Raw genomic sequence first — 14,491 nt, forward strand, 5'->3', positions numbered from 1 at the left:
CCTTGCAGGTCAACTTGATCAAAATCAGCCATAGTAGAAAGAGTGAAAAAGTAGGAAAAGTTCCTGATTTTTAATATCCTGCATGATAGATCAAAATATATTTTGAAACTCAGAGTGCATGCAGTTCTTATAAAGAATTTGAATTTTGGTACAAATCGAGAATGCATTCAAAGATCTTCTTGAAAATTTGTCATCTAGTTTTAATTTAGAATGCAAAAAATGTTTTTTTTTTTCATTTAATTCTTCAATAGTTTATATACAGCCTATGACATATTTCATTTCTGATTGATTAAATTGGTTAATTCATATGCTGATATCAGATTTTGAAAAGGAGGGGACAAAATTAGGGGTAGAGACTTTTTAAAAGCCAATGCATTAATCTCATATGTAGATCCATGAGGTGACTAACTCATTTTCCCTTCTCCCTGGTAGTTTGCCTCAGGATTTAGATAAAAAAAAAAAAAGAAGGGATAGAGTGCAATTCATTGCACAAAAACATTTCGTTTGCTTAAAGGGGCACTAGCTGTCAAATTCATGTTCACCAATTTCACTCAATTTCTATTAGCTTTATTTGACAAAATTGAACCATTTTAGCTGCTAAAAGTGAATTATTATTTCACTATTTCACTTTCAATAATGATTGAACAAAAACAAATCATCCTTTAGATTTTTTTATATATCTCATAGCTATAGCGTCCCTTTAACAAAATTCAAAGCTCTTTTATTACTGTTTTATCTTTTCAGAAAGTCATCACTTACTGACACTTTAGTCTTAGTTGAAAAAAGTCCCAACCTTAGACAAAATGACTTATATACAGATATAATTGTCTGATTTCGTATTGTAATTTCTTTGAACTTTTCTTTTTTAGACTGCCAGAAGGATTTACTCAGCTACTGAACTTGACTCAACTTTTCCTGAATGACACCTTTCTGGATTATCTCCCTGGAAACTTTGGCAGGTAAGCTTGTTTATAATCATTTCCACTTTGAAGGAAATTACAGCCTGCATGAGAATGACAACACAATTGTTTTGACATGTATTTTCAAAAGAATTTATGCACAATTTTTCATAAAATAGTGTGTTCAAAGTGATCAGTTTCTTTGGTAATAATTGATAGATGAAATCTTTTAAAACAAGAAAGAAGACATAATTGAATATACTTGTTACTTGTCATTCAAATATTGGCTTTTTAAAAATTTACAGAAGTAAAGCTAGGCTCAAGTAGACAGCCATCCTTTCATATCTAGAAAACATCTTGTGCTATGACATTTCTTTAAGACATCAAAACGCTTGAAGATTCATAAAAAAATAATAGAAATACTGAACTCTAAGGTATATTCAAAAAGCATGAATAGGGATAAGTCTATAAATTGACAAATTAAAAGATAGACTATCAGCCAATGAAACCAATGCAAACAACTGCTGTATTCCTGACTTGTACTACAAACATTTTCTGAAGGAAATAGTGGGTTATACCTCGTTTTATATCTAGCCAAACACTAACTTGTATGACATTTGCTTACAGCTCTGTTTTATTAAGTTTCAGATTTTACTACCTTTTAAAATATAACCTTATCTGAACTAACATTTGTAAAAACATTTTTTCACTTTATTTGGAATTGAATGTTAATTTTTCTATGATTTGTTTTGACAGATTATCCAAATTAAAGATTTTAGAACTTAGAGAGAATCATTTGAAGACATTACCAAAATCTTTCTCCAGACTAACAGAGTTAGAAAGACTGGATGTTGGTCACAATGAATTCACAGAACTGGTATGATCTGAATAAATTTACAAAACTAATATTTTGGTCTGACTATGGTTATAATAGATTGTAGTCAAATGAGCAGTTTCCCATCTGTATTTAAAGGTCAAAAATACAAAAATGTATGTTAAGTGTTGAAATAGAGAGGCAAAAAATACTATAGAGACGTTCAAACTCATAGGTTGAAAATAAATGACAACTCCATGGCTAAAGCAGAAACAGATCAACAGCCAATCAAAAGTACACAAATCACAAAATATAAAACTAAAGACTTAGAGCAACACAAACCCCACCATTTTATTTACCTCTTTTCGATGTGTTATGTTTTTTTTTCCAATGAAATGTTATGTAAGCTGTAAATTACCACCAGGTCCTTGTTGCAAGAATGTTTATAAAATCTTGTTCTGTAGTATTTATAGATATCAGAGCTCAGAATGACCTTCTATGGCATTAGATTTAGATTCCTCCTTTGATTTTGCTAGTGTGAAGTCATTAAAACTGCCCTGTTTCTTGTAAAAAGGTAAAAATGCACTTCCAAGCAAGGAAAATATGTTGCTTTCATAAAATAGAACAGAAGTCAACAAGCAAATTCAACAAAAAATACACACCAAAACCCAATAATTTTAAAGCTTAGAATTTTAGATGTGTTAAAAAAAATGAATAACATATTTAAACTGATGACAATTTCCTGTAACTATTGATCAAAATGCAAAATTATGTTTCTTAAGTAAACATTGAAACTCCCTTATGAAAAGAAAGCACAACCATTTATAGATTTTTAGATTCAGATCATAATGAATTTTTATAAGTGAATTATATAATCTCTAAATCTCTTTTTTTTTTATTTTGTAGCCTGATGTGCTATATATAATCTCTAAACTTTATTTTATTTTGTAGCCTGATATGCTATATATAATCTCTAAACTTTATTTTATTTTGTAGCCTGATGTGCTAAATATAATCTCTAAACTATTTTATTTTGTAGCCTGATGTGCTATATATAATCTCTAAACTTTATTTTATTTTGTAGCCTGATGTGCTAAATATAATCTCTAAACTATTTTATTTTGTAGCCTGATGTGCTATATATAATCTCTAAACTATTTTCTTTTGTAGCCTGATGTACTTGGAAATTTAAGCAATCTTTTAGAGCTATGGTGTGACCATAATCAGATAACACAGATTACACCAGTATGTACTAGTATTATAGCAATTCTCACCCGGTCAGCTAATTATTCACATTAGGGGTCATCCATAAATGTTAACCATTTTCCAAAGTGTACAAAACGTACACTTGGGTGCAGGGGGGTAAAAAATCAACATTTTTACCGTACACTTTTTTTTTTATCACTATAGAAAACAGTCGGATAAATTTCAGTTTTTTTTCAATGCAAATTTCTATATTAAACTAAACTATGATAGACAGGATATTTTCTTTTATATTAAAAATGATTGTTTCTTGTATTGAAATCTGAAAATGGTTGATGTACAATTTTTGAGGGAGGGTGAGGGGTCTGATAAAGTGTATGTTTACACTTTTGAAAACTGTTGACAATTATGGATGACCCCTTAATAAAATGTTCTCAATAATATTTTAGTTTAGAACAGTTCACAAATTACATGGATTAAACATTAAGAAATTTGATAAATGTGTAAATTTTTAGAAAACATGTGTTTATAATCTGATAATAAATCTACAGTTGTGATGGTTCTTGAGAGTGGTAGCACTTTCAATAAACGCAACTTGATTTATAAGGTGTTGGACTATGTTTAAAAATTACGAAAAATAACCTCATTTCACGAAATAATTAAGTGTTTTTATGATAAATAGCTAAGATAATTTTGCTGTGATCAAGACTGAAGAAAACATTAAGATTTGATAACTAGTAAGGTTAAAGACAGTTGTATTTTAATGATCTTAGAGCCTGTTACATTTTATGAATTTATACCCTATTTAGGATTTTTTATAACCAAATAAAAAATACCTTATTGTAACAAATTGACAGTTTTGTGGTGTGGCTTTTATTAAGATAAAATGGGGAAAGATTTATAAACATATTCGCAGTTCATAAATCCTTTATTTGTACGTCCATGCTTAGATAAGTGTATAGATTTATAGATTTGTATAAGTCCATTTGTGAAAGTTAAATGAGTACAAAATGGCACTAAAAATCAAACAGTACTATTAAAGCATAGGGGAGGGACTTTTAACTGAATATCTATTTATGTCCTTCTTTAAGATAAAATACCTTTAATGTAAGTTTAGTATTTTTATATTTATATCCAGGAGAAAATTGATTATGTAACTATAAATCAATAACGATTATATCATTTTTCTTGATTCATCCTTTAAAAAAGTGTTAGACACTCACTTAAAAGATATTTTAAAGTGAAACGTAGGTAAACAAATGTATTATATCTGCCCACATTGATTCATGAAGGTGCTTTGAATTTTGTGGTTTTTCAAAAGCTCTACTATCCTAACATACTTCCATCCTGATTATGTGTGAAATATTTGCTACTGGGCTTTGAGCAGGAAATTATCAATAAAAAATATGAACAACCCAACAAACATATCAATAAATATTGATAGGTGTTTGCTAAATATCTCCTCGTCACAAAATACTAAACTTCTTTCTTTGCTGACTACCATTGCTTGGTTTCCTCTCCAAGGTTGTAGTTCAATTCAAATACTCTGCCTTCCTCCACCAATAAACTTGCTGCCACAATTTAGCCAAGAGTGATTGAACTTGCATCAAACTCTAAACAACAAAATCAAAAGAAATATATTGAGAGAGTGATGGGGGAAAATGTCCACTCATCTGTTCTTAAGTTGAACTTGCAAAATCCATTGCAACAAGCTTTTCATTTTTGGGATATAAAAAAAGCTTTTCATGTTTGGGATATAAAAATATATCATTGGAATATCTGGAAATTGATACTGTTTTGTACACTTTGTATCACTGTGGGAAAACATTTTATATATTTTTGTTATTTTAAATGCAAAACGTACAAAAATTAATGTATGTCAAAAATGCTTCATTTTGTCGATATTAAATAATTTTATTGAGTAATTTAGATATTGATACTGTTTAATACACTTTAATTCACCATGTGAAGACATCTTATATACTATTGTTAGTTTTTAAATGGAAAATGTCTACACCAGGGCCCACTGATATGTATGGACCAGTATGAAATAGTCATTTATAATTTAATTTTACCAGTATTTATTAGATTTGTTGAATTAAGCAGTAAAAGCAATACAAAGATGCATGATTTTATGGTCTTCAGTTTATGAAAGACATCAAAGAAGGTCTTTATCCAGTTCATAAATTTTTTATTTCTTTTATTTTTTTAATGTCGACCATTAAATTTTGTAATGAAATAAAGAATGACCTAAAAATTGATTTTTAAACGTGTGTAAAAATAACATTAAATTGATAGAATATGGTGTCAGGTTTCTTGTTATAGATATCACACTTGCTGTTTGATGACATTTAAGGTTTTTTAAGTAAAATGGATACTTTCTGAATTTGTTAAAGTTTTATATAGACTGTCAATGCAGAAAAGGATTAAGCAATAGTGTAAAGACAGTAATTAAAGTATCCTTTTCTGTCTACATTAAAGATCATTAAATTGTGCGTTGCAATTTCAGATATCTGATCAGGATATATACCACAATGCAAATTAAAAATGGCATGCTTTTAATCCAGATTGATCACATGTTATTGATATGATTTTTTCACCTTGCAAAATTATATTGCATAAATTTTTTAGATCATTTATAAAAATGCAGAAACATTGGCAAGATCTTTAGTTACAATTGTTTAAATCATTGGATGGCAAATGCCTTATGTAGAATAATTCTACAAAGTTTTTTGCATGTGAATTGTATTTTTTTTTTTAAATCTACTTATGACCATCTGAAATGTTTTATGGTGATTTATTGATCCTGATTTTCTGATGTACAATCTTTTGTGAACCTTTTGCAGAAAAGGATAATTTTGCTCTGTGGAATCTTATATATTTGTTTTGTTTTACTTTAGACTCTTGGGAATTTGAAGCAGTTGATGTTTCTTGATGCATCTAAGAATAAACTTCAATCCTTGCCTACAGAGATAGAAGGCTGCACATCATTGGCTGACCTACATATGACAACCAATCAGCTACAGTCTCTCCCAGACTCCATAGGTGAGGCAACTAACACTAGATAGATATTTTACTTTTTCTGAAACTAAAAGAAACTGAAATTAAAAGAAACTGAAATTAAAAGAAAGTTATACATGATAATAAGAAGATGTGGTATAATTGCCAACCAGACACCTCTCCACCAGAGACCAAAATGACATAAAAGTTTATGGCTATAGGTCACAGTATGACCTTCAACAATGAGCAATACAAATACCATAGTTAGCTTTAAAAGTCTTTGAAAAATATATATGTGTTAATGTCAATGTCAATGTTAATAAAACATGTAATAACTAAGGTGTTGTACAGGTGTGCAAATATTTGTTTTGGAGTGCAAATTCTTTAACTAAAGCTCATAAAAAGTGAAGGAAAAAAAGCCTACATAAATATTATAGCTAAAGGTCATTCAAGGTTACTTTTTGTGTAATCTAGACATTTTGTTTAAGTGGGAGAATAATCTCTTAGTCTGGAATAATGGAAAGGAAAACAAGACTTGGGATTTTTGTTTATATTTGGTTTACTGCTATCAGAGGGGAAATCAAAAAGCATAAACCACCAACTAAAACATTATAAAAACACACCTTGAATCACATTTCAAAGGCAATTCACTTATCTCTAATTTAGATTTAAAATCCCCGTTAATGTGTGATTTCGTAGCCCCGAGCTGAAACTTTTTAGCTAAAGTACAAAATCATAAATAAGACCCAAACAGGTGAGAAAGCTTTTAACACTTCTTTTGTCAATGAAGTGATATGTCAAAACAATCAAGAAACTTGAAAAGCTTAATTTTATGTCTGACCACCGAAATGAAGGCGGACAAGATAAATGTCTGACGTTCAAAGGACCAACGTAGAAAATTACACATTAAATGTTCTTTGCCGAAATGGATTGATTCAAATCAAATCAACATCATTGTTGGGAATTTTTATATCTGAGAATGGGTTGAGAATTATATTGATTTTTGAGTTCCGTGACACTTATAGAGATTGTAGAAAAATATTTAATTTATAACTGTAACTTCTGAATGGGGTGTTTGATTGCCCTATTAGAATTGAAAAATCACTGAAGTTTTTTAAACAAATTGAATAAATCAGCGATAGGATTGCTGTAATTAGACATGGCGAATTACTGGAGAATGACCTGTTCATTCTAACATTATTTACTCGATGACAAAATTTCTGATTAATTTCAGTTTACGAATGGTACTTTTAACAATGAAGTGTTCTTTAACTAGATATTTATATAACTAATTTAGGTTATCAATTTGAAATATTTTTGAAGACCGATATGAACACCTCGATTGGAATACAATGAATTGATTTTGGCAAGCGTTCAATAAAACAATAGGATGTTAATCAAATAACTAAAGATAAATCGGCAATGTTTTGTAGTTTATATTGTCTATTTTGACCAAAGTCACGTTAAATACATATTGAGTTCAACCTTAAAATATTTTAAATTTATGATTATGTTAAATTGATTTACACCGAAGTCTTAAAGGTTTATCAACTTTGTTTTAACATATGTGTTAAAAAATAACAAATTGTTTAGTAAGCTAGTAAGAATCATGGAAAAATTTGTTAAGGAAGCTCAGATATTTATTTAAATAAATATATAGGGAATTGTCAACTAATTTCACTGTAAATTTGTCTGTATCTTGAGAGTTGAGATATTTCATGAATGTTCTGCAAATAAATTAAAAGACTAGTAATGTATTAAACTCAAATATAATCACATATATTCAAATAGAATTTTTGGACTGACATCTAATGAAAATAACATTGTACATTAAGAATGTAAACACTTAGTATTAAAAGTATGTTTAAAAAGTTATTAATTAAAAGCAAATGTACGAAAATAGACCAATCACCTTAAAATGATGTTATTTTGGGTAAAATGCCATCTCATTAGGCAGTATGAGGGTATGAATAGGGTTTTCAGATTCGTGAAAAAAAAGGTAAAAATGTTCATAAAGAAAAGATTTAAATAGGCAATAAAATAAAGAATAAGGATCAAAGGGTTCTGAACATGAAGAATAGAGAATAAGGGTAAAAATAAAATGGTCAATAAAGTTAGGAAAAGGAAATGAGGGACTTTAATCTAGACTTTTTAGTATGGGTAGAAAATTGTGAAATACACTATAATCTAATTGTCTTGACAAAAGAGAAGTGAAAGTCTTTAACGAGTTAAAAATTATAAATAACACCCTGGTGAGAAAAAAATATGTAACCTGCCAAGTCATGTTAATATCATACATGGCTGCAGTTTTTTGTCAGGTCTTCGAACTTACCGATATATTCATATTTGTATTTGAAATTTATAAATTCTATTAAAAGTAAACAAGAAATGAATTCTTATAATTACGCTATTAGTTTTTATAGTGATTCTGTCCTTGAAACCGATATTCAAATACTAATTTACGATTTTGTGGAATGAGATTTTAAATGTGTTTAAATATGTTAATAATTGTAAACCATGTGTGTTTTGATAATTATAAAATGCATCTACCCGATTCAGGTGATCTCACATGAAAAGATTTCGCCCCACGTTTAAATAATGGCAACAGGGAGTGATCATGACTCATTATCAAATTGTTATAACGCATATTTGGACAAATATATTGACAAAGTTTAAACTAATGATTTCTTAAAAATTTTAACTAATGATTTTGACAAACTTACAGATTAATGATTTGGACAATTCTTTTATCAATGATTTTGAATAAAAAAAATCTAAATTTAACTCATTATTAGCTAATGATTTTACAAACTTTAAACTAATGATTTTGACAAACTCTAAACAAATGATTTCACATAACTTTGTTGAAATATGATTCTTCTCAATATAAGGGTATATGTAGATTGGGGATTGCGACAATATTAATTTTAAAGACTGCAATCTTGAGGTTTGGGTTAATGGGACAGATGAGTGTTAAAAAAATGGCCAGATTATGTTTTTAATTCGTAAATGTCAAGTAAATATCTGTTTTGTCCATAATATATCTCATTTTGTTGCCTTTACATTACCTATATGTACTGAATAGTTTTGAAAAGATACTTTTTTCTACTTCTGCAAATTTTTTATTTTTGAAATATTAAGTTATCAAATACAGGTCAGACCGGTTTCTCATTCATGTATAGGAATATTTTTTGTATCACTTAAAATTAAGAAATCAGTCAAGGTAGTTGAATTACAAAAAGATTTAATTGAAAATTTATGGATGAATTTTTGACAGTCATTTACATATGCAAAAGTCCTGCAGATTAACCTGTCAAAATTTGATGGATTGTCAGATTAAAATATCTACAGATTTGAATTAATATAAAGCCATTACTCAGTAAAAATGCAGAGCAGAAAGAATTGTATAAAGGGGTATTTATTTTGTATGCAGAGGTTTTTTCTTGTAATTGAAAGCTGTCTTTACGATTTGAATAGAAGTAGTTCTGGAATCAATTTTATTGCAAATTTGAAATATCTTAATCAGTGAACAGGAATTCAACAAGAAAATTTGAACAAGACAATTAGATTTCTTTTTTTTTTGTCTGCATCTGTCTGTCTATTTGTTTGTGTGTCTGTCCCTCTTGTATCAGGTTAAAACAAAATTTAAGCACTTAACCAAAAATTTGTGGTCACGTCAACTTTTTGTTAACTTAGCACTTATGTTCATTATCATGTGATCTTTTTAAAGATATGACAAATTAGGGGTTTGGCTCAGATTTTAGAGGTTCAATGAACATGTTAATTTATGAGCTAAAGTGTGTCCTGTGGACACAAAATATCTTTTGGTTTGTCTTCACATGATATGAATGGCTTGTGATACTTTTTGCTACTCTATCAATAGGTAGTAAATAAAAATGGATTCATGCTCTAACTAGCAAACAAGTAAACTTAATTCATTGTTCTTTATACACTCTGCAGTATATATGCTGTAACACTATTTATGAGGATACTGACCAACTGTGTGAAAACCAGGGAAAGAAAAAAATTTCTTCATTCAAAGAAAGTTTAAAATGGAACTGTCAGCTTTCATACTTCACAGGTTTTCAAATCTTTTATTCCAACTCCCATGAGACGTACCTTTTTGTTTTTTCTACTTTTCATTTAGTATTTCACTTTAAGAATAAGAGGCCTATGTTTTGGCTGATGTTATTTTATTGTCAATCAATGCCTTGCTAACACTGGCTAACAAACACTTCTGTCATGTAGTGTAAATAGTTTTCGATTCTTTCAAATAATCTGGCTTTATTTTTCCAATAATAAAATTATTAAATAAACAAATTATAAAATGGGTTTGTTAACAGTTAGGGTTATCCACAAAATTCGAATAAAAAGAGGATTCATATTTATTTATTTATAAAATTGTTATCATACAATTTTCTTCCGTTTCAAAAGGCTAATTTGAAAAGATTTTGTGGTAACTACGATTTAAAATTCAGTGCATAGCATGTTCAAATAAAATCAGGGTAATCGAAACACCTCCATGTGTGTAAAACTTTACCTGTGATTATTGACACATACCTAATATGTTTTATTGTCAATATTGATAAAAAGTCAGTACCGTAGATCTTCTTGTAAATTTCAAAATTTAAATACTCACAACCTTTGCCAATGGAAAATAGCTAGGAAATATAAAGGGGGCGTAAAGGTGATAAAAGGTGACAGAAACCAAACAAGTATGATAAAAACAATGATCTATGGAAAAAAAGATGTCCATACAAAACAAATATGTTCAGAAAGGTTAAAGAAATTTTATAACTGTATTTTATTACTTCAAATAAACAATAAGGCAAAAATGATTAAAATTTCAAAAGCACTGACACTTGTATAGTCTGATGCTTGGTCCATTTCGGTGTTATGTCGTTGTTCTCCTCTTATATTTAATGCGTTTCCTCGGTTTTAGTTTGTTATCCCGATTTTGTTTTTTGTCCATGAATTTATGAGTTTTGAACAGCAGTATACTACTGTTGCCTTTATTTATATATAACTAAATGATTAAAGATTGAATTGTTAAGATAAAGAAGAAGGGAAAAAAAGCTTTTCTTAGTTAGAGCAGTTGAAATTTAAGGATAGGTCAACTGGTTACATCATGTGGAATGTAGGATAGAATTATTATGTAAATTGGTGACTGTTTAAAGGAATTTTGTTTTAAAAAACTATCAGGGTTCATTTACTGACATTGGTCTCAATAATTGACCAATAACACTTTTATAGCCCCCCATCATCGCTAATCTTAAGTCAATTGTTCAATAATATCATTTTTTTTAAACAGGGAATGATCAATCTAACCCCCCATGGCTGGGGATAATACATTGTAACGTCATTTCTAATGTTAAAGTATCATAGATTACCTCGGCAGATTGTCATACGTAATCCGATATTAAATACAGACATTTCTCTTTAATTTCTGCAATGATGACAGTGTACAGTAAGAATAGAATTGTTAGTTGTTAAGATTAAAGAATTTGCATATTATGTCAGTATTCACGATAATTTGACTTTAATGACATTATAATGCGTCATTTTATACGATTTAATGTTAGGTTATACATTACTATACACAAGTTCCTTGCAGTGTCTGCACTCATGTCTGTTATTAGCTATCTACACGTTGAAAGACGATGCCGGACTGGAGTGAAACACTTGTTGAATAGCACGAACACATTTGTAATACTAACATTCAATTTTTCGGCAGATTCCTTTTTGTGGTTTTCGTTAGATTACACATTAAGCATATTGTTGAAGAAAATATTTCCATATGAATTACTTTGCATTATTTATCTATTAAAGTGGTAATTTAATCATAATCATTAATATTTTACAGGTAATTTAGAGAACCTGACGACACTGAAAGTAGATGACAATCGCTTGGTATCACTCCCCACAACTATAGGAGGGTAAACTATCCTTTTATTTATTTAATGGTTGGCAAAAGGTTATCAGTATTAACAATTATCTGTGGATAGTTTTGTTGGGTGTAGCTTTATTTTGAAACTTGAGCACTTCAACATTTTTAAGTGCTTGTACCTTCAATAGATGGAACTTGATTTTTCATCTATCTGTCTAGTAACCCATGTTGTATGGTTAAATACCTACAGTTCGGGTGTACAAACAACACAGATGGTTCTCACATATACCGCATTCCTGTAAAACTTACTATAAGCTAAGAATATTTTCTGAATATGTTGAAATTCGAAATTTGAAGAAAATATCAGACTGATTTATTAATTGACCTTATAATATTTTTTGCTTTGAATTACATGGAACTTCAAAAGCTTAAGATGGCAACATCTCAGATACATATTATTAGGTCAGATAATCTTGTCCAAAAAGTCATAAAAAATACCAGGCTGAAAATGATAAGCCAGAAGCATGTTTCAGACTACACGAGACTCATCAATTATGCTTGGACCAAATTATTTGGAAGGCAAAAACAATTCAAAAGATGAATAGCATACAAAATAGAAGAAATTTGCAAAAGTGTTTTGGCCTTGAGTCTGCCAGAAACTGGTAAAACATGTTGTAAATTTTGAAGATTTTAGCATCGCAAAATCACCACTATATTGCCTTCTGGTTTTTGTATGTTTGATTCTTCCTGTCTTATTGTCTTATACCCTTATTTATAAATTATTATATGTTTTATTCCATATTGTTTTATTTATAGGTTGTCGTCATTATCAGAATTAAATGTTAGTACCAATGAGTTAGAAGATCTACCAGCCAGTCTAGGTTTACTACGAAATATAAGAACACTGTATGCTGATGAGAACTATCTGAAATTTGTACCATCAGAGGTAAGACAATCGAGATTACAGCCGATTTCAATGAGTGTGGCTAAAGATGATATCTTTGGTTAGCCTGCTTGCTAGCAGTAGCTGAACCATGAAATCATTATCAGGTAAGGTATACTACCCTCCTTTCAAAGTAGCCTGAATCCTTCAGACTGATAGATTGGTTATCAGTCGAACTAGTCTATTCTCAAAGGAGGGTAGTTTACCTAATTTAGCTATAGGTCACCGTCGTTTGTCGCAAGTCAATGTAACCCCTCTTGAAAATTTCTACCTACAGGCTTGAAATTTAAAAATGAAAGAACTTGGGCAAGAACAGCTTGATGTTCCAAAAGTTAAAAATGAAATGTGTTGTTTTCCTGATTGTGAGAAAGAAAAATAAATATCCTTTAGATGGCTATTGGACTCACATACATTAAATAAAAGATGCACAAATTAACTTTTAATTGGTTTTGGTTAATTAATGAACTAGGCATTGGTTTGTTCACTATATATATACATAGACAAATAAACTTGCCAATATAACATGTCTTAGGTTTCTTTGAAAAAAATCTCATTTGATATTCTAAAGCGCTTTTTTGGCAACAGGAAGACCAAAATGTTTTTTTTTATATCTTCTAATAAATACTATCTAGGTGAATTGTAACCAGACATGTTGTATAAACCCTTTTCTATTGTTAAAAAGCTGAATGTTGACCTTGAATAGTCTATCAATTTTATTTTGTGTTTTTAGATTGAGGTTTATCTAACTAATCTTTGAATCCAGTAAAAGATCTCAAGAAACCATTCAATTTAATATTTACAAATTAACTAGGTACTGATTCGTAAAGAATCTAGGCTAGACATAGTTTTTTCTCTAAACAGTTCAAAGTATGTTTGATATTCATGACATGTATGTCAAAACACAGCTAAAGACTTGTCGTGTACACATCATTGAAAAAGTGAACCGTTTATTGTTTACTTCAGTGAAGATCTCTTGAGAAATTAGTCAAGATAAAAGTTACAATATAAGTCATCTCAGGGTAAATGCGCTGTTGCAACTTAACATGGTTAATATATGTACATTTAAATTATTTTTATAGGGAAAGTTTGATAAACATGTAAATTTACGAATGATTGAGTGATCAGAATTAAAATTAAAGATTTTATGGTTCCAACAATTATATGATCAATGAGGTAGACATTGAATAAAAGTATATAAACTTAAAAGAAGAGCCTCTTTTTGGCTTAATAGGTATTTTATGGATTATGCATGAACACATCTAACGTGCATGAAGTAATTTGGTGAAATTTAATACCTTATTAATAACTTAATTCGGTTGCAACTTCCTTGAAGAAGTAAAAAAATATTCCTGTTAGTGGAACCCCAGTAAGAAAAAAAATGAAAGATATTAGGTAATTTGTAAAAATATGCATTTACTTTGATCATGGTGACAATTAAGTAATAAAAGGTGTTTGGTAATTATGTTTTGGTATTTTAATGATAATTTGCGTAATGCACAAATTTTTTAATATGCATTTAATAATCCTAGCGGTTCTCTGATCTTATACACGTGTCAGACATAAACCAAAGATGTAAAAAGAAATAAGATTTGAAATAACCCACGTGTCAGATAAATCCAAAGATGTAAAAAGAAATAAGATTTGAAATAACCCATGTGTCAGACATAATCCAAAGATGTAAAAAGAAATAAGATTTGAAATAACCCACGTGTCAGACATAATCCAAAGATGTAAAAAGAAATAAG

The 14,491-nt window shown here is 29.3% G+C and overlaps 1 protein-coding gene across 4 annotated transcripts in view; it reads left to right on the forward strand.

Annotated features, from left to right (window-relative positions):
- Positions 1 to 14,491, forward strand: part of LOC134681997 (erbin-like) — a 65,261-nt gene that overhangs the window by 28,024 nt on the left and 22,746 nt on the right. For all 4 annotated transcript variants that reach the window (XM_063541615.1, XM_063541622.1, XM_063541609.1 and 1 more), the window contains exons 5-10: positions 870 to 959; positions 1,656 to 1,776; positions 2,884 to 2,958; positions 5,817 to 5,961; positions 11,780 to 11,852; positions 12,620 to 12,749. In XM_063541615.1, coding sequence (XP_063397685.1) covers positions 870 to 959; positions 1,656 to 1,776; positions 2,884 to 2,958; positions 5,817 to 5,961; positions 11,780 to 11,852; positions 12,620 to 12,749 — 634 coding nt within the window. The remainder of the gene's footprint in view (positions 1 to 869; positions 960 to 1,655; positions 1,777 to 2,883; positions 2,959 to 5,816; positions 5,962 to 11,779; positions 11,853 to 12,619; positions 12,750 to 14,491) is intronic.

Source organism: Mytilus trossulus, chromosome 1 (assembly GCF_036588685.1).
Source record: "Mytilus trossulus isolate FHL-02 chromosome 1, PNRI_Mtr1.1.1.hap1, whole genome shotgun sequence".
NCBI lineage: Eukaryota > Metazoa > Mollusca > Bivalvia > Mytilida > Mytilidae > Mytilus > Mytilus trossulus.